Consider the following 24,119-nt stretch of genomic DNA (forward strand, 5'->3'; position numbering starts at 1 on the left):
CCTCCAAGGCTCTAGGTGACCTGACTGGCCTCCTCTCCCAGTTCTGCCTCTTGCCACTCTTGCCTCAAGTGCTGTACATCAGCCACACTGGATTTTTCTTTTTTTCCTGCTTTCTGAACGCCTCAAGCTCTGGACTGCTTTTTAAAACTACCAGCTGTGGCTTCCAACTAATTGCTCTTCCCCAGTATCTTCTCACTATCAGCCCCTCTTCTTCTGCATTCAGAGGATTCTCTAACCTAAGGCAGCTTCTCCCTAATCACCTGCTCTCACATCACTCTCATTATTTTTTTTTTTCTTCATGGGAAATTAAGTTGCTCATTGATTAAAAACAAAAACAAAAAAATTCATTTCTCCTCATACTGGAAACTACAGAACAGGACCTTTTGGGTCTTGTTTACTGCTGGATACCCAGGGTCTTAAACAGTGACAAGCAAGCAGATGATGCGCAATAAATTATTTGCTGAATGAATAAATACTTAAAATCAAAACTTTAAAGTCACTCAGTCTGAACCATTATTCAGGTATCTAAAACTCTGAGTAACAGACCTGAGAAATATCTTACCACCATATGCTGCTCAGAATTGCACTGCTTCTGAGGTAGACAATTCTATCTCTAAACAATTATGATTGTTCAAATGCCCTTATTCCTTCGTAAACTGAGGACTGACTACCGTGGCTCTGTTCATCTGTGGAGGATGCTATGATCAAGCAGAGTATATTCCTTGTGTTTCAGACAAGACAGTGCTTCAAACATCTGAAGGTGGTGACTGTACCTTCCCAGGGTTGAACAGTCCCAGTCTCTTTAACGGCTCTTCACAAGGCTATTGGGACTTCCTGGTGGCTCAGACGGTAAAAGCGTCTGCCTACAATGCAGGAGACCTGGGTTCGATCCCTGGGTCAGGAAGATCCCCTGGAAAAGGAAATGGCAACCCACTCCAGTACTCTTGCCTGGAAAATCCCATGGACGGAGGAGCCTGGTGAGCTGCAGTCCATGGGGTCACAAAGAGTTGGACACGACTGAGTGACTTGACTTTCACAAGGCTATTAAAAACAAGAGTTTTGGGTCTTCTCTTCACCCTCCCACATCCTCCAAGACTGCCCCAAACCACAATGTAGTCACATATTTAGCTATCAACCCAGCCATGAGTATGCAACTCTGGTCCAATTTACCTCATATCATCTGGCTGGCCTTGTGAACCGATCTCTTTCTGAGGGAGCGTGACCAAACTGAAGTTAACTCTACCTTCCTTGCAGTTCAAGCTCACACACCATTTCCAATCCATGCATCCTTCATATCACTAGGTGCACACTGCTTCTGTAATCTCTGGGCACTACAGTCATTCCCATCTTCTTCCCAGAATTCCTGATGCCATTTAGCTTTCCCAACGTAAGATACCAATCCTATCCTATGGAAAAAGACCTCCTGGCCACCTTTCTTGGATACAGGTCCTGATTTTCCACATAGGCAAATTAAAATTATAAACTCTCTTTATCTTCCCACAGGTAGCCTGAGGCAGACTAGCGTTATTTCTCATCAGCAGTGAGGGAGCCACAGAAAGGAGAGGCCCTTTTAGTTAACTATGAGAACAGATCTGAAGCCAGAAGAGCAAGGTGGAGCCAACACTGGTGCCTCCAGACAAACTGGAACAACCCTCAGTGCACCAATCCTATGGACTCTGCAAGGGATAAGGCGGGACCTCCACGCTATTCCCTTCCTTGCTCCTCCAAGAACAGCCAAAGAAAACTAGAGTTACCCCAAATCAGAATATGAGTTACCTTACACTGCTGAGCGTAACAGCACTTTTTTAGGATCATCTGTAATCTAATTTACTCCCTTTGACTCCAAAACACACGGATATCTCACTTCAATCTTTCAGGTAGAGTAATAACTGTTGGGAAGTTAATGATTACAGAAACACAGTTGGTCATCTGAAAACATTTCAGATGTTCCAGTGTGTCAGCACTCTGGCAGAGTAGCCTTAATGAAGTAGGCTGAAAAATAAAACTATGTAGATTAACATATCCTAAAAGTTTAGGTAAGTCCGGACGACCAAAATACTGCTAGCAAAATGACTAGAATAATCCAGGTATAGGATTAGCTGTGATTCAGAAACAAAAAGTCAAATAAACCTATAGCTCAGATCTGTGATTTTTTAAAAAAAATTATTATTATATATACTCTGAGGAGTAATAATTCCTAACAACATGCCACATTAAACTAGTTTTCTAGTATTCTGACTTTGACAAGTACAGCAAAGGATAATTTGTGGGGAGTCGAGATGGTTATCTTCTACATCTGCCTCAGGAGAGAACAATACCCCTACTTTAGTTCATCCTTGTCTTTAATAATATACTACACATTTACCCGGACAAAATTAACCTAAATCATATCCAGTCAGATTTTATTTTTAATAAACAAAAGTTCCTAAAACTTGAAAGTGCTTCCAAGTTCCAAAGCTATGAGTTTTCATTCGATCGCATCTAGAATCACATAGTTTTAAAGCAAACCTTGGTATCTACGTTTGTTAACCTTTCATTAATGAACATTTATTAACTGCCTAACACACTACAGAAAAATGCAGTTAAGTGTTATCTCATCTAACATAATTATTTCTTATATTCATTCTAAAGAGGTCTAGCCTTTTAAAATATCTTCTTGGAGGAACACTGGTTGTCCATTTCTGAATCTCCACCAAGTTCCCATGAAGAATTGAAAACAAACAGTAAAGTCAATTTAAAACTCAACTCACAGCATTGTGTGATCTTCTGGATGTTGGAAGAGATACGCTGGGCCAACTGGGCGGGGTCACCACCAACGCCTGGAGTGTAAGACATGGTTGATTTGCTTGTTCACTAATTTCATCAGCTGTTGGTGAGCAGTGCAGTTTTCTCAGCAGTTACCTAAATAATATAAAAGTCACATAATTATACCTATTTTAAAGTTACTCCTTAGATTTTACAAATTTGATGAACCTAACAGGGTTGAAATTTACCAAAGGAACCCGTCAAAGAGTAAAACTCACATGTTGATATTTTTAAAAATGGACTTTATAGAGTAGAACTGAATTAAACATGTTAAAGAAAATAAGGTTCAAATTATCCACTCCCTTTGGAAACATCTTTGATCTCGCAAAGGATGATTTCAATTCAGTTCAGTTCAGTTCAGTCGCTCAGTAGTGTCCGACTCTTTGCGACCCCATGAATCACAGCACGCCAGTCCTCCCTGCCCATCACCAACTCCTGGAGTTCACTCAGACTCATGTCCATCGAGTCAGTGATGCCATCCAGCCATCTCATCCTCTGTTGTCCCCTGCTCCGCCTGCCCCCAATCCCTCCCAGCATCAGAGTCTTTTCCAATGAATCAGCTCTTCTCATGAGGTGGCCAAAGTACTGGAGTTTCAGCTTTAGCATCATTCCTTCCAAAGAAATCCCAGGGTTGATCTCCTTCAGAATGGACTGGTTGGATCTCCTTGCAGTCCAAGGGACTCTCAAGAGTCTTCTCCAACACCACAGTTCAAAAGCATCAATTCTTCGGCACTCAGCCTTCTTCACAGTCCAACTCTCACATCCATACATGACCACCAGAAAAACCATAAGTGCCTTTTCTGTGTATCCTTTTAACCATCTGTATATTTTCTCCTTAATTAAACTGTGAGCAACTATAGGCCAGGGTCCACATACTATCTATCTTTCTTTCTCCAACATATAAAATAATTCCTGGCAGAGAAAAGGCATTCAATTATGAATTATATGGCACAGAGATTTCAGACTTTCCCCAGAAATTTCATTTTCTCTCATTTAACTTAACACAGGAACAGCTCACTAATGGGTCTCTAATTTTAATGGGAAAAAAGGTTCAATTTGAAGGAGCAGAGCCAACAAGCTAAGAAAAAAGGAAATACCCAGTAAAAGGCCCATCACAAGCACACTTCCCCTGACAGAGGAAGGAGAATTCTGCTGTGGAAGCCAGTATCTTAGAAGAGGAAGCTAAGTGGTGCAGCTACCACAGAGAAGAGAGTAAAACGAAGATCTGTTCTTCTTCAGTTCATACCACACATCAGTCATAGTTAGGGAAAAAGGATAAAAAGGAGTGTCCCTGTGGACAGAACTGCGCACAGCAAAGAATTTCAGCTACTCCTCTACTATCTTTTCACCGAGTGTGCTCGGAACACTGTAAAGGCTTGGGCAGTCAGCACGCCAACTGAATCTGCTACACACCCGACACTCCATTAGGCCCTGGGGAGCTGCGAACAAGCAAACAAAACAATCACGAGAAAGCATCTGCTTGAATCAGTTCAGCTCAGTCGCTCAGTCGTGTTCGACTCTTTGGACCCCATGGTTGGCAGCAGGCCAGGCCTCCCTGTCCATCACCAACTCCTGGAGTTTACTCAAACTCATGTCTGCTGAGATGGTGATGCCATCCAACCATCTCATCCTCTGTCGTCCCCTTCTCTTCCCGCCTTCAATCTTTCCCAGCATCAGGGTCTTTTCAAATGAGTCAGTTCTTCACATCAGGTGGCCAAAATATTGGAGTTTCTGATTTCCTTTAGAATGGACTGGTTGGATCTCTTTGCAGTCCAAGGGACTCTCAAGAGTCTTCTCCAACACCACAGTTCAAAAGCATCAATTCTTCAGTGCTCAGCTTTCTTTAAAGTCCAACTCTCATATGCATACATGACTACTGGGAAAACCAAAGCCTTGACTAGATGGACCTTTGTTAGCAAAGTAATGTCTCTGCTTTTCAATACGCTATCTAGGTTGCTCATAACTGTCCTTCCAAGGAGTAAGCGTCTTTTAATTTCATGGCTGCAATCACCATCTGCAGTGATTTTGGAGCCCCCCAAAATTAAGGTCTGACACTGTTTCCACTGTTTCTTCATCTATTTCCCATAAACTGATGGGACCGGATGCCATGATCTTTGTTTTCTGAATGTTGAGCTTTAAGCCAACTTTTTCACTCTCCACTTTCACTTTCATCAAGAGGCTTTTTAGTTCCTCTTCACTTTCTGCCATAAGGGTGGTGCCATCTGCATATCTGAGGTTATTGAGATTTCTCCCAGCAATCTTGATTCCAGCTTGTGCTTCATCCAGCCCAGCATTTCTCATGATGTACTCTGCATAGAAGTTAAATAAGCAGGGTGACAATATACAGCCTTGATGTACTCCTTTTCCGTTTTGGAACCAGTCTGTTGTTCCATGCGCAGTTCTAGCTGTTGCTTCCTGACCTGCATACAGGTTTCTCAAGAGGCAGGTCAGGTGGTCTGGTATTCCCATCTCTTTCACAATTTTCCACAGTTTGTTGTGATCACACAGTCAAAGGCTTTGGCATAGTCAATAAAGCAGAAGTAGATGTTTTTCTGGAATTCTCTTGCTTTTTCGATGATCCAGCAGATGTTGGCAATTTGATCTCTGGTTCCTCTGCTTTTTCTAAAACCAGCTTGAACATCTGGAAGTTCACGGTTCATGTACTGTTGAAGCCTGGCTTGGAGAATTTTGAGCATTACTTTACTAGTGTGTGAGTGAAGTGAAAGTCACTCAGTCATGTCAGACTCTTTGTGACCCCATAGACTATACAGTCCATGGAATTCTCCAGACCAGAATACTGGAGTGAGTAGGCTATCCCTTCTCTAGGACAAGCATGTGAGATGACTGCAATTGTGCAGTAGTTTGAGCATTCTTTGGCATTGCCTTTCTTTGGGATTGGAATGAAGATGGTAAGAATACACAGAAGAACTATACAAAAAGATCTTCACGACCCAGATAATCACGATGGTGTGATCACTCACCTAGAGCCAGACATCCTGGAATGTGAAGTCAAGTGGGCCTTAGAAAGCATCACTACAAACAAAGCTAGTGGAGGTGATGGAATTCCAGTTGAGCTATTGCAAATCCTAAAAGATGATGCTGTGAAAGTGCTGCACTCAATATGCCAGCAAATGTGGGAAAACTCAGCAGTGGCCACAGGACTGGAAAAAGTCAGTTTTTATTCCAATCCTAAAGAAAGGCAATGCCAAAGAATGCTCAAATCAAGTCTTCCATTTACGAGAATGACAAAGGTAATAATATAAAACAATAAAAGCAATACCAGCCTGCCCTCTTCTGTGACATTAGTTTTAGGGGGCAGCAAGGATGGGTAGCTTTAGAACCAGAATCCTGGAACTGAATCCCATCTCTGCTGGTGGGTGGGTTGGATCAGTAGAAAGTCATGTGCCAGGCAAAAGTGATAGGGATGGGGAAAAGGAAACATGACTATCACTCTTCTCTAAAAAGAATTTATGAAACTCAGGTGTAAGACTTGGATACCTGAGTATGAATATATGAAAAACAAAAAAGGCAAAGACATGAAGCTGAGGCAGACAGACCCAGTCCACGTGGACAGTATGAAGGCAGTGTGTCAGTTACCAAAGGAAGGGGAAATCTATGGTCAATCCTGGATCCGATGCCTCACGGTTGGGTAAGCAGGAGATGACACAGAGAAGGAAAAGGTGCAATGGCCTAACATTTACTGCACATCTGTGAAATGAAAAGCATCTCACATAGACAGTCTAATTTAATTTTCAAGTTCTCCCCTTTAAAGTAGGTAGTGACAAATAAACCTGGCTTTCTGCTGCTGTTAAGTCGCTTCAGTTGTGTCCGACTCTGTGCGACCCCATAGATGGCAGCCCACCAGGCTCCCCCATCCCTGGGATTCTCTAGGCAAGAACAATGGAGTGGGTTGCCATTTCCTTCTCGACTGCATGAAAGTGAAAAGCGAAAGTGAAGTCGCTCAGTCGTGTCCGACTCTTCGCGATCCTGTGGACTGCAGCCTATCAGGCTCCTCCGTCCGTGGGATTTTCCAGGCAAGAGTACTGGAGTGGGGTGCCACAATCAGCAAATTGTGGCATATGAAGATTAAGTAACTGGAAAGGTACCCCAAATGACCCACTAGGCAGAGGTGGAATTCAATTCCAGGGTTCTGGTTCTAACAGTCCCTGCTGCCCCATAAAACAGATGTCACAGAAGAGGGTGGGCTCTGGATGCTAGGTTTGGTTTGAATATGTTGCAAGAAGAACCCACTGGAGATTTCTGGTAATCAGGGGGAAGAGACCACAAGGAAATATGTGTCTTTGATCTAATTGTTGGTGCTGGTAACAAGTACGACAGTGGAATGGCTGAGGCAGAAAAAAACAGTACTGGGGCCATGCCTGTGCTCTGCTGTATCGAGGCCACCCTGGAATCCCTGGGAAGTTTTAGATGCTCTCCATTCTCTCTCCCTGATTGGCAGGTCCAGTTCATCTATTCTGAGCCCTTTGGACTTCACTAAGTAATTGTCAGAGACCCAAAACCAATTTCATAAAAGGGTGAATCAAACTTCTACTCAAACAGTAGAACCACTGCAGCAGGGCAGCAGGAATAAGATTACTCCCAGGTAGCCTTGGACTTGGGCTTGCAGCCACCTGAAGAGCTGAGGACCCAAACTACACTGGACCTGGGATTCAACGAGATCAATACTATCCCAAGCTGCCTACAAAACACCAACTAGATCTCTCAATTTTGCATCTTTTTTCCCCCAGTAAGAGCTTGGGGGTTGAGAAGGGCTTCCCTGATGGCTCAGTGGGTAAAGATTCTGCCTGCCAATGCAAGAGACACAGGAGACCCAGGTTTAATCCCTGGGTCAGGAAGATCACCTGGAGAAGGAAATGGTAACCCACTCCAGTATTGCTGCCTGAATAACCCCATGAACAGAGGAGACTGGTGGGCTGCAGTCCAAAGAGCTGGAAATTGAGCACAACAGCTTTACTCAGATACAATGCACACAGCATACACTCACCCATTTAAAGTGCACTATCCAATGGTGTTTTTAAATACTCATAATAAAAAGTTGTGCAACCACGACGTCACTGCTAGAACGTTTCCTTACTCTCCAAATAAAGCTGATACCCATTAACAGTGACTCCCCATTTCTCAATAAGCACCTAAGCTGCAGGCCACCACTCATCTATTTTATGTCTTTATAGGCTTGCCAGTTCTGTACATTTCATATTAAAGGAACCATACAATGTGTTCTTTTTGTGACTGATTTTTCTCAGCACGTTTTCAAGGCCCATTCATGTTGCAGCATGTATCGATTCTTCCTTCCTGTTCACTGCTGCTGCTGCTGCTAAGTTGCTTCAGTTGTGTTGGATTCTGTGCTACCCCACAGACGGCAGCCCACCAGGCTTCCCTGTCCCTGGGAATCTCCAGGCAAGAACACTGGAGTGGGTTGCCATTGCGTTCTCCCTTCCTGTTCACTGCCAAATAATATTTTACTGTACAGACAGGGGCAACATCCTCCTGGCTCACTGATACCTTTCTTTCTCCTTTCCCTCTATCAACTAAGGCTCACTGCCTACACAAACACACTAGATGAGGACGTGTTCCTCTTTCTTCTTTATGTACTCTCTTGGGGGTGCTCTTCCGTCCACACACACACAAATGAGTCTCACATCCCTATCTCCAAGTCACACTCTTCACTCTCTGTAGTGTCTTTATGTCTTTGAAGCTGCAGGAACTCACCAACTGCCTTTTCAGCTGCTAGTGGAACTGGCAAAAATGAGAAGTCTCTACTTTGAGGAAGACACTTAACATTTGGGCCTGCAGCCAGGATCCAAATGAGATAATGCATATCCAGGGACCAAGAGCTTTCCTACTCTACACAGAAGAAAGGAAAGCTCCGCTCTTGCATCTGCAGGAGCAACATCAACCACCTTCCCTGCCTCAGGACCACCTGACCACAGGAGTAGCTGAGGCCTGCTTTCTCCCCCGGAGTGGGGAGTGTGATCACTGAGTCCCATGGACTGCCGCTTCATATTGTAGTATTAACCTTAACCCTCAAGACTCAACAAGCCTAGGATAAGCCTCCCCACTGTTTTCTTTTATGGTCTCCTTTTCTGCTCTTCAGAGAATCAACCAAATAGCTACAAACTACCATTGTCCCTCATCCCTTTACTCAAGAGCCTACATTTGAGGAAGTTCCTGCTGGTGAGACAACTAAGCGTCATTCACCCAAAAGGGCTGCCACTGTTGGATTGGTTGGCATTTCCTTAGAGGAAGGGTGCGGTGGTGAGTCTCTTGGCTCAGTGCTGAGCTAAGAATGAAAAGAAACTGTGATTGATGGAAGGGAAAGAAAAACTCAACAAGATTATCACTAACATTATTTCCTAAGCATTGTGTTTACAACTTCCATGTTTATTTTCTCAGTTGATTCTTCCACCAAGCCTACAGAGATAGGTACAATAATAATTATGATTTTTTTACACAAAGAAATTGAGGTACAATGAGAATAAGCAACACACTTAATGTAAGAAAAGAACTAAAAATTGAAACTAAATCTTAAAGCCTACTATATTTTTAAAACACAAAACCATGTTGTTGCTATATTTTAAAACACAAAACCATGTTGTTGTTGCCCTGTACAACAAAATTAAGGACAGGTGAGCCCACTCAATTCAGAAACACCAAATTTACCAGCTTTCTGCAGACCCTGTATGAAATCTGGCTAAACTCAAGGAAGATGGGGAAATAGGCCTGGAGTGACTTCATGATGAATCAAGGTAACACGGCTGCATAGCTTCCTCATCTTCTCTTATTCTGCTCATAGTGATATCTAAAAAACAACAGTGATTGGCTCTCCTGATGATGAGCTATGAGAAATAAAGGATCCAAACAACCAATTATACTGTAAAATACACAGAAACAGATACACAGCTAACTATAAACTGATTTAAAAGTGTATGATCTTTGCACACAGGTTACATCAACCAAGTTATTCTGATGTCTGCTTTGCATGTCACTCTCCATCCAGCACGTAGCCTAGAGCTAAAATGCACCAAAACACTCACGCTGTATATTTCTGAAAGGCCATTCAGAATTCCTAGTTTTATGACTCAGAATAACTATACCTCATTATCTAAACTTGCACTATCAAGTGTTTATACCTGTGTGGCCACTGGCTTGGACAGCTCACGGATGGAACATTTCCATTTCAGCAAAGTTCTATTGAACAGTGTTCACCAAACATCTCAAAAAATAGCATTCTATGAGGATATATAAACATTACAAAGGGAAAGATGGGAAGAGAGGATCACAGTGCAATACTTGTACTGAGAATCTTAAGACTGTTTCTAAAGAGCATAAATAAAAGAACAAAGGGGATTTTTAAAAAGGAATCTTGAGCATCAAACATTACTCCTAGTTACTAATGGACACAGTGCAGAATCCTTAAAATTCCAATTAACATAAAGGTCATGCTCTATAAATTCAGTGCGGATAAAGCAATAGAAATAGTTTATAGTCAGTTTCACTTTCTTAACGGTGAGGATCAGCAGTACTTCCCTCCAACTTGTGCTCCAAAAAAGAGCTCCCAGAAGGGCAGGTTTATTTTGTTCGTTTTCGGTGGTGGTTTTTTTTTTTTTGGTCTATTGCGTAGACTGCTCTACTTTCAGTATCTGAATATATAATAAGTGCTTAATAAATATTTGTAAAACAAATGTACCTATTTCCTAAGAACACACGCCCAGGCTGAGGGTTAATATAACCACTGCTAAGACAGTGAACTCGAGGTCTTTCTTTCAGATCCAGGATGTCCCAGACTTATCGCTGACTTGGGCCACTGCTCCATGCTATTTCCTCTCCCTGGAGAGTTCGACCCATGACCCCCGCCCCCTCCCTTGGTGACTTGCTCTTTTTTCCCCCCCGAAAGTCACGTCACATGGCTGGAGAAGTATTCTATGGTCACTCTGATCTGAAGTGCAGAGTCACCATTCTGCCACTCTGCTGATTTAACCTACTGCATCACAGTGCTAATCATCATTTAAAATGATCTAGTCAGTACATCATTTATTATCTATTCCTACCTCCGGAATATAGAGATGAGAGAGACAAGTCTGCCAGTCTTGTGGAATTCACAAGTGCTGGGGCCACAGAAGATGATCCAGAGATGTCAGTGTGATCACTACTACAAGCATGAGCACTGTCAACATCAGTTGCACTAACTGCACTTGTTAGCTCACCTCCTCCATCCGTTAAATTATCATACTATCTCGGTTTGGTCCACAATACCAAGAACTATTTTTTACCCTTTCACACACTAAGCTTTCAAATTAAATGAAATTACAGCAAACTTTACTCAGACTTACTGCAGGTGTTCTATACGATTTATTTTTTAACCAGCAGCCCCTGGCTAAAGTTTGAGATCATAATCAAAATTCAGACTGATTTCAAGATCAGGAACAGCAGAAGTAAGATATCTGAAGAAAAATGTAGATGTTACTGAGTTAACATGGTATCATCATGTTAACTCCTTCAGAAAATCTGAACTAGAGTTTAATTCTTAACCAGTCAAAAGTCTGGGACAAACTTCTCAAAGCAGCCTGCCAAGCAGAGCCCTGTCCACATCACAGCACACAGTTTAACACTGCTATAAGTCTCTGCCCTGAGGGCGTGGGGGCGGTGATCAGGACAACCCCAGAAGAAACGTTCACCTCCAGTATCACTGAACAGCACAGCATTTAACCATTTTCTTTTCTTCCAGATGCTGTGCAAGCTTTCAGTTCAGTTCAGTCGCTCAGCCGTGTCCGACTCTTTGCGACCCCATGAATCGGAGCACGCCAGGCCTCCCTGTTCATCACCAACTCCCGGAGTTCACTCAGATTCACGTCCATCCAGTCGGTGATGCCATCCAGCCATCTCATCCTCTGTTGTCCCCTTCTCCTCCTGCCCCCAATCCCTCCCAACATCAAAGTCTTTTCCAATGAGTCAACTCTTCGCATGAGGTGGCCAAAGTACTGGAGTTTCAGCTTTAGCATGATTCCTTCCAAAGAAATCCCAGGGCTGATGATATATAATTATGGTCAGAATATGTTGATCTGAATTAAACAAAAATTAACATATGTCTACAAGAGCCAAGCAAATATAAGAACCTTGAGAGGAAAGAAATATACAGCATTTGACTGGAAGGGCATTTTTTTCTTTTTGTCTGAATTTAAGGAAAGTAACAACCTAAAAAACAAGAGGGGCGGGGTCGGGAGGTATCCTGGAATATTTTATGTACCTGCAAAGGGCTTTCTGCAAGCCAATTAAGGGCAGGTACTCAGATGGTAAAGAATCTGCCTACAATGCAGGAGACGTCGGTTAGATCCCTGGGTCGGGAAGATCTCCTGGAGAAGGGAATGGCAACCCACTACAGTATTCCTGCCTGTAAAATTCCACGGACAGAGGAGCCTGGAGGGCTAGAGTCCATGGGGTCGTACAAGAGTCAGACACGAAAGAGCGACTAACGCTTTCCTGCACTGAAAAGATCAAAGAAAGGCTGCATGTCAAACTCTCCTTGCCAAACCGAAAACCAACCACGATGAGCCTTCAAATAAACAGACGGCTCCTTTACTACAAAGTGAAGTGAAGTAGCTCAGTCGTGTCCGACTCTTTGCGACCCCATGGACTGTAGCCCACCAGGCTCCTCCGTCCATGGGATTCTCCAGCAAGAATACTGGAGTGGGTTGCCATTTCCTTCTCCATCTGTATTCGAGAGGAGAACTTCAAAGAGCGTTTTCTAAATCCGTGCGTTAAAAAGAGGAAGAGGTCAACTGGTGTCCAGCCCGAGGCAGAAGCTGGATTCCAGAGCTGGGCCGGAGCGGCTCGGGCACCAGCCCCGCCCCGGGGCGCGTAGCCCGCCGGTGCGCCTGAGCGAGCGCGGCCGGGGCGGCCGGGGGCGGAGGCGAGGCTAGAGCGCAGCCGGCGCTGGGCGGGCCGGGCTGGCAGGGCCGGCGGGACCCGCCTGATCGGGCGGCGCACCCGCGCCAGCCGGCGGGGCGTGGGGAGCAGCGCGATCTCGGGGCAGGGTTAGCGCCGGCCCTCCGACTCCTGGGAGCCTGCAGCAAAGCGCAGGGGCGGCGGCCACCTGACAACGCGCACAAAAAGCGAGGTGGCGCGGCAGCCACGGGGACACGCGCTTTCGGGGCGCCCCGCCAGAGACACCCCCTCCCGAGGCTCCTCTTACCCCGACCTCCTCGGCTTCCTTCTCCTTCTTTGGCCGCGGGGACCCAAGGGCCCCTGAGCCCCCAGCTACGATTCTCAGCTGATGGGTGGTGGCGCTGGAACGCTCATTGCGCATGCCCGCAATAGCACCCAGGGAAGGAGGCGGGGCTTTCTCCCCTCTCATTGGCCAGTGGAATTGAATAACAGCTGCCTTCCCCGCCCCCTCTGGTTCTAAGCTAAGGAATAGGGGTTCCTGCAAAATTACACAGTACATAGGAGGCGTTCTTTGAGGTCTGAAGTGCGGATGGCGAACGCCCTGGTTTGCGTGTAAAAAACAAGAAGAGGGAATGGAGAGCTGCTGTTTTCTTTATCGGGTCATTTCGGCCTCCCTAGACTTCAGGCCGTATCATCAACGCATGCCTTATCTTGTTTCCCAACACTTAACTCTACAGTAGACAGTATTCGCAGGTCCATTAAAAAAATGCAAACGTATAAATATGCAGTTCTTGCAGTTCTAACAGGAACAATGAAGGAATAAACGAAGAGTAATTTCCTTGTGCTTTCTTAGACAAGTTTTCATAGCATCCTTGAAAGGCAGGAAGTAGTTTTCCCAGGATTTGAAGTGAGCAGAGAATGTTCTTATGATATTCAAATATAAAGTAATCGTTAGATAAAAAGCATCAGTTGCTTCAGGTGAAAGAAATACCAGATTAATTAATGAGGTCTTTATTGGGGCTTCTCAGGTGCTGTAGTAGTAAAAAATCTGCCTGCCAATGTGGGAGACCCAAGAGAGGCAGGTTCGATCCCTGCGTTGGGAAGATCCCCTGGAATAGAAAGTGGCAACCCACTCCAGTATTCTTGCCTGGAACATTCCATGAACAGAGGAGCATGGTGGGCTACAGTCCATGGGGCAACAAAGAGTTGGACCCAACTGAGCACAAAGCATATATTTGTCTTTATTAAGGCAACAGTATTTTCTGAGAGGATCATCAGGACATCAAAATCCAGATGAGCTAAGCTGGAAAACAAATCTAAAGCCAGAATACTTTGAATTGGTACCACCCAAGCAAATTTTTGGAGAAGGAAAGGGCAACCTACTCCCGTATTCTTGTCTTGAGAATTCCAAGGACAGAGGAGCCTGGCAGGCTACAGTCCATGGAATGCAGGGAGCTGGACATGACTAAGGGACTAATACTTTCACTTTAGGAGCAAATTTTAGGTTGTTTGTAATTATGCATACAAATGTACTTAAGTGAGAGGTCACCCAAAGATAAGAAATAGAAGAGACTCTCCATTTATTTTTCATTTTTCTCCTTTAAACAGAGAAATGAGAACAAGAAATTTTTTTTTTTAATTTTGTGGTTATGCTGCATCTTTGTTGCAACACTCAGGCTTTCTCTCGTTGCCCCATGGCATGTGGGGTCCTAGTTCCCTGACCAGTCATCAAGCCCATATCCCCTGCAATGAAAGGCAGATTCTCAGCCACTGGACCACCAGGAAAGTCCCCAAGAAATATTTTCTGTTTCTCATTTTTCCTGAAGAATACTGTGGTATAAGTGTGAAAATAGGCAGCAACATATACTTTCTCTCTGTTAAGAGGGGACAATAGAAAAAGATGGGCAGGATTGTCAGACAAAACGCACACACTCGCATCTAAAGAGCTAGCATGATTCAGCTACAGCCGATTGTAGACTTTTAGGAATGTTGGCCCAATATAGTCAAATTATCGGCTTTGTTGAGATATAGTGGAAACTCTGATTTTTAAGTGAAATTTTTCCAGTATTCTTAACCTTTTTATAAAACATTCTGTAATCAAATAAAATATGTATTTCAGCCTTTGTAATAGATGATAATTTCAGCCATCGAGTATTAAAGCTGGAGAAAGCCTAACAGAAAAGCTAGCTCTATTTCCCCATTTGACAGATGAAAAAAAATCTGAAACCCAAAGAAACATCATCAAAATCACACAAATAATTATGAGAAGCACAGGTCCAGGTGACCTAATTCAACATCTTGATTTCTTCCTTTATTTCATTAAGCAAATACTCACTGATGCTCTGCCCTGTGCTAGGTGCTGTGTGAGGCAATGCAAATCTCAAAATGAGATTACAGTATTTTCCCTTAATGAATGAGATCTCTCCCAGAACACTGCAAGAAATGCTATGATAAAGATTTCTACACAGCGCTGAGGGAGCCCAGAGATGAGGATCACTTACAGGGACAGGGACCATTTCAAAAAAGGAAGAGTTACTAGAATCTTGAAAAATGTGTAAGAGTTTACTGGGGAGACAAGATGGGAAAGGACATTCCACTTGAAAGGAAGAACACATAAATACATAGGCAAATGTAAACTCTCAGGGATCTCTTATGACTTTCATTAGATAAAGCAAAGTGGGTGGAATGGAGGGACATGAGACTAGAAAGTCAAATGGAATTTACATATTGAAAACCTGCATATCATGTTACATGAATACCTAATAGGAGTTACAGGATGAAAGCAAAGGTGTGATGTGCTCATAATTCCATTGTATGAAGAAGACTTTGGAGAATGGGGAAGAACAAAGAGAAATAAGAGTGAGAGGAGCTTCCCAGATGGCACAGTGGTAAAGAATCCACTAACCTAATAGGGTTTTGCCAAGAGAACGCACTGGTCATATCAAACACCCTCTTCCAACAACACAAGAGAGGACTCTACACATGGACGTCACCAGATGGTCAACACCGAAATCAGACTGATTATGTTCTTTACAGCCAAAGATGGAGAAGCTCTACAAAGTCAGCAAAAAAAGACTGGGAGCTGACTGTGGCTTAGGTCATGAATTTAATATTGCCAAATACAGACTTATATTGAAGTTCAGTTCAGTAGCTTAGTCGTGTCGGACTCTTTGCAATCCCATGAATCACAGCACGCCAGGCCTGCTCGTCCATCAGCAACACCCAGAGTTCACTCAAACTCATGTCCATCGAGTCGGTGATGCTATCCAGCCATCTCATCCTCTGTCGTCCCCTTCTCCTCCTGCCCCCAATCCCTCCCAGCAACAGTATCTTTTCCAATGAGCCAACTATTCCCATGAGGTGGCCAAAGTACTGGAGTTTCAGCTTTAGCATCATTCCTTCCAAAGAACACCCAGGACTGATCTCCTTTAGGATGGACTGGTTGGATCTGCTTGCAGTCCAGGGGGCTCTCAAGAGTCTTCCCCAACAACACAGTTCAAAAGCATCAATTCTTCCGTCCTCAGCTTTCTTCACAGTCCAACTCTCACATCCATACATGACCACTGGAAAAACCATAGCCTTGACTAGACGGACCTTTGTTGGCAAAGCAATATCTCTGCTTTTTAATATGCTATCTAGGTTGGTAATAACTTTTCTTTCAAGGAGTAAGCATCTTTTAATTTCATGGGGGCAATCACCATCTGCACTGATTTTTGAGCCCCAAAAAATAAAGTCTGACACTGTTTCCACTGCTTCCACCATCTATTTCCCATGAACTGATGAGACCGGATGCCATGATCTTCGTGTTCTGAATGTTGAGCTTTAAGCCAACTTTTTCACTCTCCACTTTCACTTCCATTAAGAGGCTTTTTAGCTCCTCTTCACTTTCTGCCATAAGGGTGGTGTCATCTGCATATCTGAGGTGATTGATATTTCTCCCGACAGTCTTGATTCCAGCTTATGCTTCTTCCAGCCCAGCATTTCTCATGATGCACTCTGCATAGAAGTTAAATAAGCAGGGTGACAATATACAGCCTTGATGTACTCCTTTCCCTATTTGGAACCAGTCTGTTTTTCCATGTCCAGTTCTAATTGTTGCTTCCTGACCTGCATACAGGTTTCTCAAGAGGCAGGTCAGGTGATCTGGTATTCCCATCTCTTTCAGAATTTTCCACAGTCTATTGTGATCCACACAGTCAAAGGCTTTGGCATAGTCAATAAAGAAGAAATAGATGTTTTTCTGGAACTCTCTTGGTTTTTCCATGATCCAGCGGACGTTGGCAATTTCATCTCTGGTTCCTCTGCCTTTTCTAAGACCAGCCTGAACATCTGGAAGTTCACAGTTCACGTATTGCTGAAGCCTGGCTTGGAGAATTTTGAGCATTACTTTACTAGCATGTGCTACTGCTACTGCTAAGTCACTTCAGTCGTGTCTGACTATGTGCAACCCCATAGACAGCAGCCCACCAGGCTCCCTCGTCCCTGGGATTCTCCAGGCAAGAACACTGAAGTGGGTTACCATTTCCTTCTCCAATGCATGAAAGTGAAAAGTAAAAGTGAAGTCGCTCAGTCATGTCCGACTCTTAGCGACCCCATGGACGGCAGCCTACCAGGCTCCTCTGTCCATGGGATTTTCCAGGCAAGAGTACTGGAGTGGGGTGCCATTGCATGTGAGATGAGTGCAATTGTGTGGTAGTTTGAGCATTCTTGGCATTGCCTTTCTTTGGGATTGGAATGAAAACTGACCTTTTCCAGTCCTGTGGCCACTGTTAAGTTTTACAAATTTACTGACATATTGAGTGCAGCACTTTCACAGCATCATCTTTCAGGATTTGAAACAGCTCAACTGGAATTCCATCATCTCCACTAGCTTGTTCGTAGTGATACTTTCTAAGGCCCACTTGACTTCACATTCCAGGATGTCTGGCTCTAGGTGAGTGATCACACCATCATGATTATCTGGGTCATGAAGCTCTTTTTTGTACAGTTCTCCTGTGTGTTCTTGCCACCTCTTCTTAATATCTTCTGCTTCTTTTAGGTCCCTACCATTTCTGTCCTTTATTGAGCTCATCTTTGCATGAAATGTTCCCTTGGTATCTCTAATTTTCTTGAAGAGATCTCTAGTCTTTCCCATTCTCTTGTTTTTCTCTATTTCTTTGCATTGATCGCTGAGGAAGTCTTTCTTAACTCTCCTTGCTATTCTTTGGAACTCTGCATTCAGATATTTATATCTTTCCTTTTCTCCTTTGCTTTTCACTTCTCTTCTTTTCGCAGCTATTTGTAAGGCCTCCTCAGACAGCCGTTTTGCTTTTTTCCATTTCTTTTCCATGGGGATGGTCTTGATCCCTGTCTCCTGTACAATGTCACGAACCGCTGTCCATAGTTCATCAGGCACTCTGTCTATCAGATCTAGGCCCTCAAATCTATTTCTCACTCCTTCTGTATAATCATAAGGGATTTGATTTAGGTCATACCTGAATGGTCTAATTGTTTTCCCTAGTTTCTTCAATTTGAGTCTGAATTTGGTAATAAGGAGTTCATGACCTGAGCCACATCAGCTCCCGGTCTTGTTTTTGCTGACTGTGTAGAGCTTCTCCATCTTTGTCTGCAAAGAATATAATCACTCTGATTTTGGTGTTGACCATCTGGTGATGTCCATGTGTAGAGTCTTCTCTTGTGTTGTTGGAAGAGGGTATTTGATATGACCAGTGCATTCTCTTGGCAAAACTCCATTAGCCTTTGCCCTGCTTCATTCCGTACTCCAAGGCCAAATTTGCCTGTTACTCCAGGTGTTTCTTGACTTCCTGCTTTTGCATTCCAGTCCCCTATAACGAAAAGGACATCTTTTTTGGGTGTTAGTTCTAAAAGGTCTCGTAGGTCTTCATAGAACCGTTCAACTTCAGCTTCTTTAGTGTTACTGGCTGGGGCATAGGGTTGGATTACCGTGATATTGAATGGCTTGCCTTGGAAATGAACAGAGATCATTCTGTCATTTTTGAGATTGCATCCAAGTACTGCATTTTGGACTCATTTGTTTACCATGATGGCTACTCCATTTCTTCTACATTCACTCCATTTCTGCCCGCAGTAGTAGATATAATGGTCATCTGAGTTAAATTCACCCATTCCAGTCCATTTTAGTTCCCTGATTCTTAGAATGTTGACATTCACTCTTGCCATCTCATGTTTGACCACTTCCAATTGGACCTAACATTCCAGGTTCCTATGCAATATTGCTCTTTACAGCATTGGACCTTGCTTCTATCATCAGTCGCATCCACAGCTGGGTATTGTTTTTGCTTTGGCTCCGTCCCTTCATTCTTTCTGGAGTTATTTCTCCACTGATCTCCAGTAACATACTGGGCGCCTACCGACCTGGGGAGTTCCTCCTTCAGTATCCTATCATTTTGCCTTTTCATACTGTTCATGGGGTTCTCAAGGCAAGAATACTGAAGTGGTTTGCCATTCCCTTCTCCAGTGGACCACATTCTGTCAGACGTCTCCAACATGACCCGCCCATCCTGGGTGGCCACACATGGCATGGCTTAGTTTCATTGAGTTAGACAAGGCTGTGGTCTGTGTGATCAGATGGACTAGTTTTCTGTGATTATGGTTTCAGTGTGTCTGCCCTCTGATGCCCTCTTGCAACATCTACTGTCTTACTTGGATTTCTCTTACCTTGGACGTGGGGTATCTCTTCACTGATGCTCCAGCAAAGCGCATCCACTGCTCCTTGCCTTGGACGAGGGGTATCTCCTCATGGCCGCCCCTCCTGACCTTGAACATGAAGGGAAAACCGTTCGGAGAAGGCAATGCCATCCCACTCCAGTACTCTTGCCTGGAAAATCCCATGGATGGAGGAGCCTGGTGGGCTGCAGTCCATGGGGTCACTAAGAGTCGGACATGACTGAAGCGGATTAGCAGCAGCAGCAGCAGGGAAAATCACTAGACCATTCAGATATGACCTAATTCAAATCCCTTATGATTATACATACAGTGGAAGTGAGAAATAGATTTAAGGGACTAGATCTGATTGACAGTGCCTGATGAACTATGGATGGAGGTTTGCAACATTGTACAGGAGATAGGGATCAACACCATTCCCAAGAAAAGGAAATGCAAAAAAGCAAAATGGTTGTCTGAGAAGGCCTTACAAATAGCTGTGAAAAGAAGAGAAGCGAAAAGCAAAGGAGAAAAGGAAAGACATACCAATTTGAATGCAGAGTTCCAAAGAACAGCAAGGAGAGATAAGAAAGCCTTCCTCAGTGATCAGTGCAAAGAAATAGAGGAAAACAATAGAATGGGAAAGACTAGAGATCTCTTCAAGAAAATGAAAGATACCAAGGGAACATTTCATGGAAAGATGGGCTCAATAAAGGACAGAAATGGTGTGGACCTGACAGAAATGCTAAGGACCTAACAGAAGCAGAAGATATTAAGAACAGGTGGCAAGAACACACAGGAGAACTGTACAAAAAAGAGCTTCATGACCCAGATAATCATGATGGTGTGATCACTCACCTAGAGCCAGACATCCTGGAATGAGAAGTCAAGTGGGCCTTAGGAAGCATCATTATGAACAAAGTTACTGGATGTGATGGAATTCCAGTTGAGCTATTGCAAATCCTAAAAGATGATGCTGTGAAAGTGCTGCACTCAATATGCCAGCAAATTTGTAAAACTCAACAGTGGCCACAGGACTGGAAAAGGTCAGTTTTCATTCCAATCCCAAAAAAGGCAATGCCAAAGAATGCTCAAACGACCACACAATTGCACTCATCTCACATGCTACTGAAGTAATGCTCAAGATTCTCCAAGACAGGCTTCAAAGTGTGTGACCCATGAACTTCCAGATGTTCAGGCTGGGTTTAGAAAAGGCAGAGGAACCAGAGATCAAAGTGCCAACATCTGTTGGATCATCAAAAAAGCAAGAGAGTTCCAGAAAAACATCTATTTCTGCTTTATTGACTACACCAAAGCTTTTGACTGTGTGGATCACAATAAACTGTGGAAAATTCTGAAAGAGATGGACATACCAGACCACCTGACTTGCCTCTTGAGAAACCTATATGCAGGTCAGGAAGCAACAGTTAGAACTGGACATGGAACAGCAGACTGGTTCCAAGTAAGAAAAGGAGTATGTCAAGGCTGTATATTTTTATCTTGCTTATTTAACTTCTCTGCAGAGTACATCATGAGAAATGCTGGGCTGGCTGAAGTATAAGCTGGAAACAAGATTGCTGGGAGAAATATCAATCACCTCAAATATGCAGATGACACCACCCTTATGATAGAAAGTGAAGAAGAACTAAAGAGCCTCTTGATGAATGTGAAAGATGAGAATGAAAAAGTTGGCTTAAAGCTCAACATTCAGAAAACGAAGATCATGGCATCTGGTCCCATCACTTCATGGAAAATAGATGGGGAAACAGTAGCAGACTTTATTTTTTTGGGCTCCAAAATCAGTGCAGATGGTGATTTCAGCCATGAAATTAAAAGACACTTACTCCTTGGAAGGAAATTTATGACCAACCTAGATAGCATATTAAAAGTCAAAGACATTACTTTGCCAGCAAAGGTCTTTCTATTCAAGGCTATGGTTTTTCCAGTAGTCATGTATGGATGTGAGTGTTGGGACTATAAAGAAAGCTGAGCACCAAAGAATTGATGCTTTTGAACTGTGGTGTTGGAGAAGACTCTTGAGAGACTGTTGGACTGCAAGGAGATCCAACCAGTCCATCCTAAAGGAAATCATTCTTGAATATTCATTGGAAGGACTGATGTTGAAGCTGAAACTCCAGTACTTTGGCCACCTCATGCAAAGAACTGACTCATTTGAAAAGACTCTGATGCTGGGAAAGATTGAAGGTGGAAGGAGAAGGGGATGACAGAGGATGAGATGGTTGGATGGCATCACCAACTCAACGGACATGAGTTTGAGTAAACTCCGGGAGCTGGTAATGGACAGGGAGGCCTGGCCTGCTGCAGTCTGCCGGGGTCCAGCCCGGTGGATCCAGGGTGATTCGAAGGTGGGGGGACGGAGTCGGTGTCTTTGGAAAAATACATATTTAATCACAGATATAGAGAGATTAGAAATGGATAGTGTAGTAGGAAGATTAGTGGAGAAAAGGAGGCTGAATAACTTGAATTACGTGGAATAGCATCCATGCTCCAGATGGGAATTCAGCCAGAAAAACCGGGAGCAAGAGAGAAGCGACATGGGGGAATCAGTCTTTCCGGAAACTGATCCGATTTCTTTATTTTTGGGTTTGTTTATATACCTTTTGTTACACATAGGGATGAATACAGAGTCACGTGGGGGTCAGCAGTCCTGACCTTTGTCAAAATCAGGTGCTTCACATAAATGTATTAAAAAAAGGTACATCATCTTCTGGCCATGAGTGAGACCTGCTGACATTTTATGATCCTTTCTTTCTGATAACCAAAAAACTTATTTCTTCCAAGGGTGTTTTTTCTTAAACCAGGCACCACCCTCCAAATAAAGTTACATTCCTATAGGGTGAGGGTGTAGTGAGTTACAATCAAGAAAGGAATTTATTTAACCCAAGGTTAACATGATTAGTCTTAAAGGTTAATACTTATTTCTCCTATATGCTTAAAGGTTAATACTTATTTCTTCCTATATGCTAGTTATATTCATTATAAGGGTAGGGAACATGGAGATTTAGCAGCAAACATCAGCCCAACAAATGAAAATCCTTTCACCAATGCTCCCCTTAAGATCTATTTAGTCTTAAGATATGATAAAGTTACATTTTTACATAGCAAGGACACAGTGATTTATAACAAAGTACAGTGATCTATTACAAAAGAGAACATCCATTAACTCAAAAAGTCTAGTATTGCTAACATCAAAAACTACTCTATTTCCTTTGCTATACTCCAAATACATTGATTAATATATTCCCAAGTGCCTAAGGATATGGAGGCCTGGCGGCAATCATTGACTCAACAAGAAGAAAAAGTCCTATGCTAATTAAGACTCTCAAAATACTCCAAAACTCTGTGCTGTTTATGGTTGAGAGGTAGTAAACAATCATGTGGCAGGAGTATGGATAATCCTGTCACACAAGCTAGTCTGTCAGCAGAGAGGTTTGACCTGAGACATCCTTGTCCCACCCAGAGCAGGGAATTAGCAGCAATTATTGACACAACAAATGAAAAACCCTTCACCAATATAATTCCTAACCAACACACTATACTAATAATTTCTAACTCCCCAAAAGAATTTGCCTTTAGTAAGTCTAAAACATCTCATGCCTCTCAGGTTGGGAGGCTGTAAACAATCACATGTGGCCGGACGAACCTATACAGGTGGGCTAGATAACCTTCAGAGGAGTCCGTAAGCTGAAACACTCTTGTCACGCCCAAGAATTTTTATTGCCTTGGAGCTGCGTGTTTACTCCTTCTCCAAGAGAAACGGTTATGGGGGAGAGCCCCCCGTAAAGTCAGAGGTGTAGGTGAGAGCATAAAACAGAGTCTGGTTTTGGGGTTGATGCTCGGGAACAGGGGGTTTCCTGAGGCTTGATCACGCCTTTGCGTATGCCAAGCCTCGTTCCTCATGACCTTTGCCATGGGCGGAATTCCTCACGCTGGCCCCTGGCAGCAGTCCATGGGGTTGGGTAGTGTTGTACACAACTGAATGACTGAACGGAACTGAACCAATGCAGGAGATTCAGGAGACCTTGCATTGATCCCTGGGTCAGGAAGATCCCCTGGAGAAGGAAATCACAACCCACTCCAGTATTCTTGCTTGGAAAATCCCATGGACAGAGGAGCCTGGCGGCCTGCTGTCCATGGGGTTGGGTAGTGTTGTACACAACTGAATGACTGAACGGAACTGAACCAATGCAGGAGATTCAGGAGACCTTGCATTGATCCCTGGGTCAGGAAGATCCCCTGGAGAAGGAAATCACAACCCACTCCAGTATTCTTGCTTGGAAAATCCCATGGACAGAGGAGCCTGGCGGCCTGCTGTCCATGGGGTTGGGTAGTGTTGTACACAACTGAATGACTGAACGGAACTGAACCAATGCAGGAGATTCAGGAGACCTTGCATTGATCCCTGGGTCAGGAAGATCCCCTGGAGAAGGAAATCACAACCCACTCCAGTATTCTTGCTTGGAAAATCCCATGGACAGAGGAGCCTGGTGGCCTGCTGTCCATGGGGACATGACTTATCACGCACACATGGAAGAATGAGAGAGAGAGAGGTTCGGCTACTTAGGAGGTTGCTGCGATAGTAGTATCTCCCCATTTAAGGATCTCTCCAGTATCAGAGATATTGAAGGACTGTAGTAAGGCAAATACACTGGAGAAGAGGAGGTGAGGACTGCTTTGAGAAATATTTAAGAGGACTTGAAAATCAGTTAGATATGGAGAATGAAAGA

The 24,119-nt window shown here is 43.6% G+C and overlaps 1 protein-coding gene across 1 annotated transcript in view; it reads right to left on the reverse strand.

Moving 5' to 3' along the window:
* The window catches only part of STX7 (syntaxin 7), a 60,809-nt gene extending 47,639 nt beyond the window's left edge, over positions 1 to 13,170 (reverse strand). Inside the window, exons 1-2 of the mRNA XM_069598443.1 lie at positions 13,016 to 13,170; positions 2,751 to 2,901 (exon numbers count right to left, since the gene is read on the reverse strand). Coding sequence (XP_069454544.1) covers positions 2,751 to 2,835 — 85 coding nt within the window. The 5' untranslated portion in view covers positions 2,836 to 2,901; positions 13,016 to 13,170. The remainder of the gene's footprint in view (positions 1 to 2,750; positions 2,902 to 13,015) is intronic.
* Between the last annotated feature and the right edge of the window lie 10,949 nt (positions 13,171 to 24,119).

This window comes from Ovis canadensis, chromosome 8 (genome assembly GCF_042477335.2).
Source record: "Ovis canadensis isolate MfBH-ARS-UI-01 breed Bighorn chromosome 8, ARS-UI_OviCan_v2, whole genome shotgun sequence".
Lineage (NCBI taxonomy): Eukaryota > Metazoa > Chordata > Mammalia > Artiodactyla > Bovidae > Ovis > Ovis canadensis.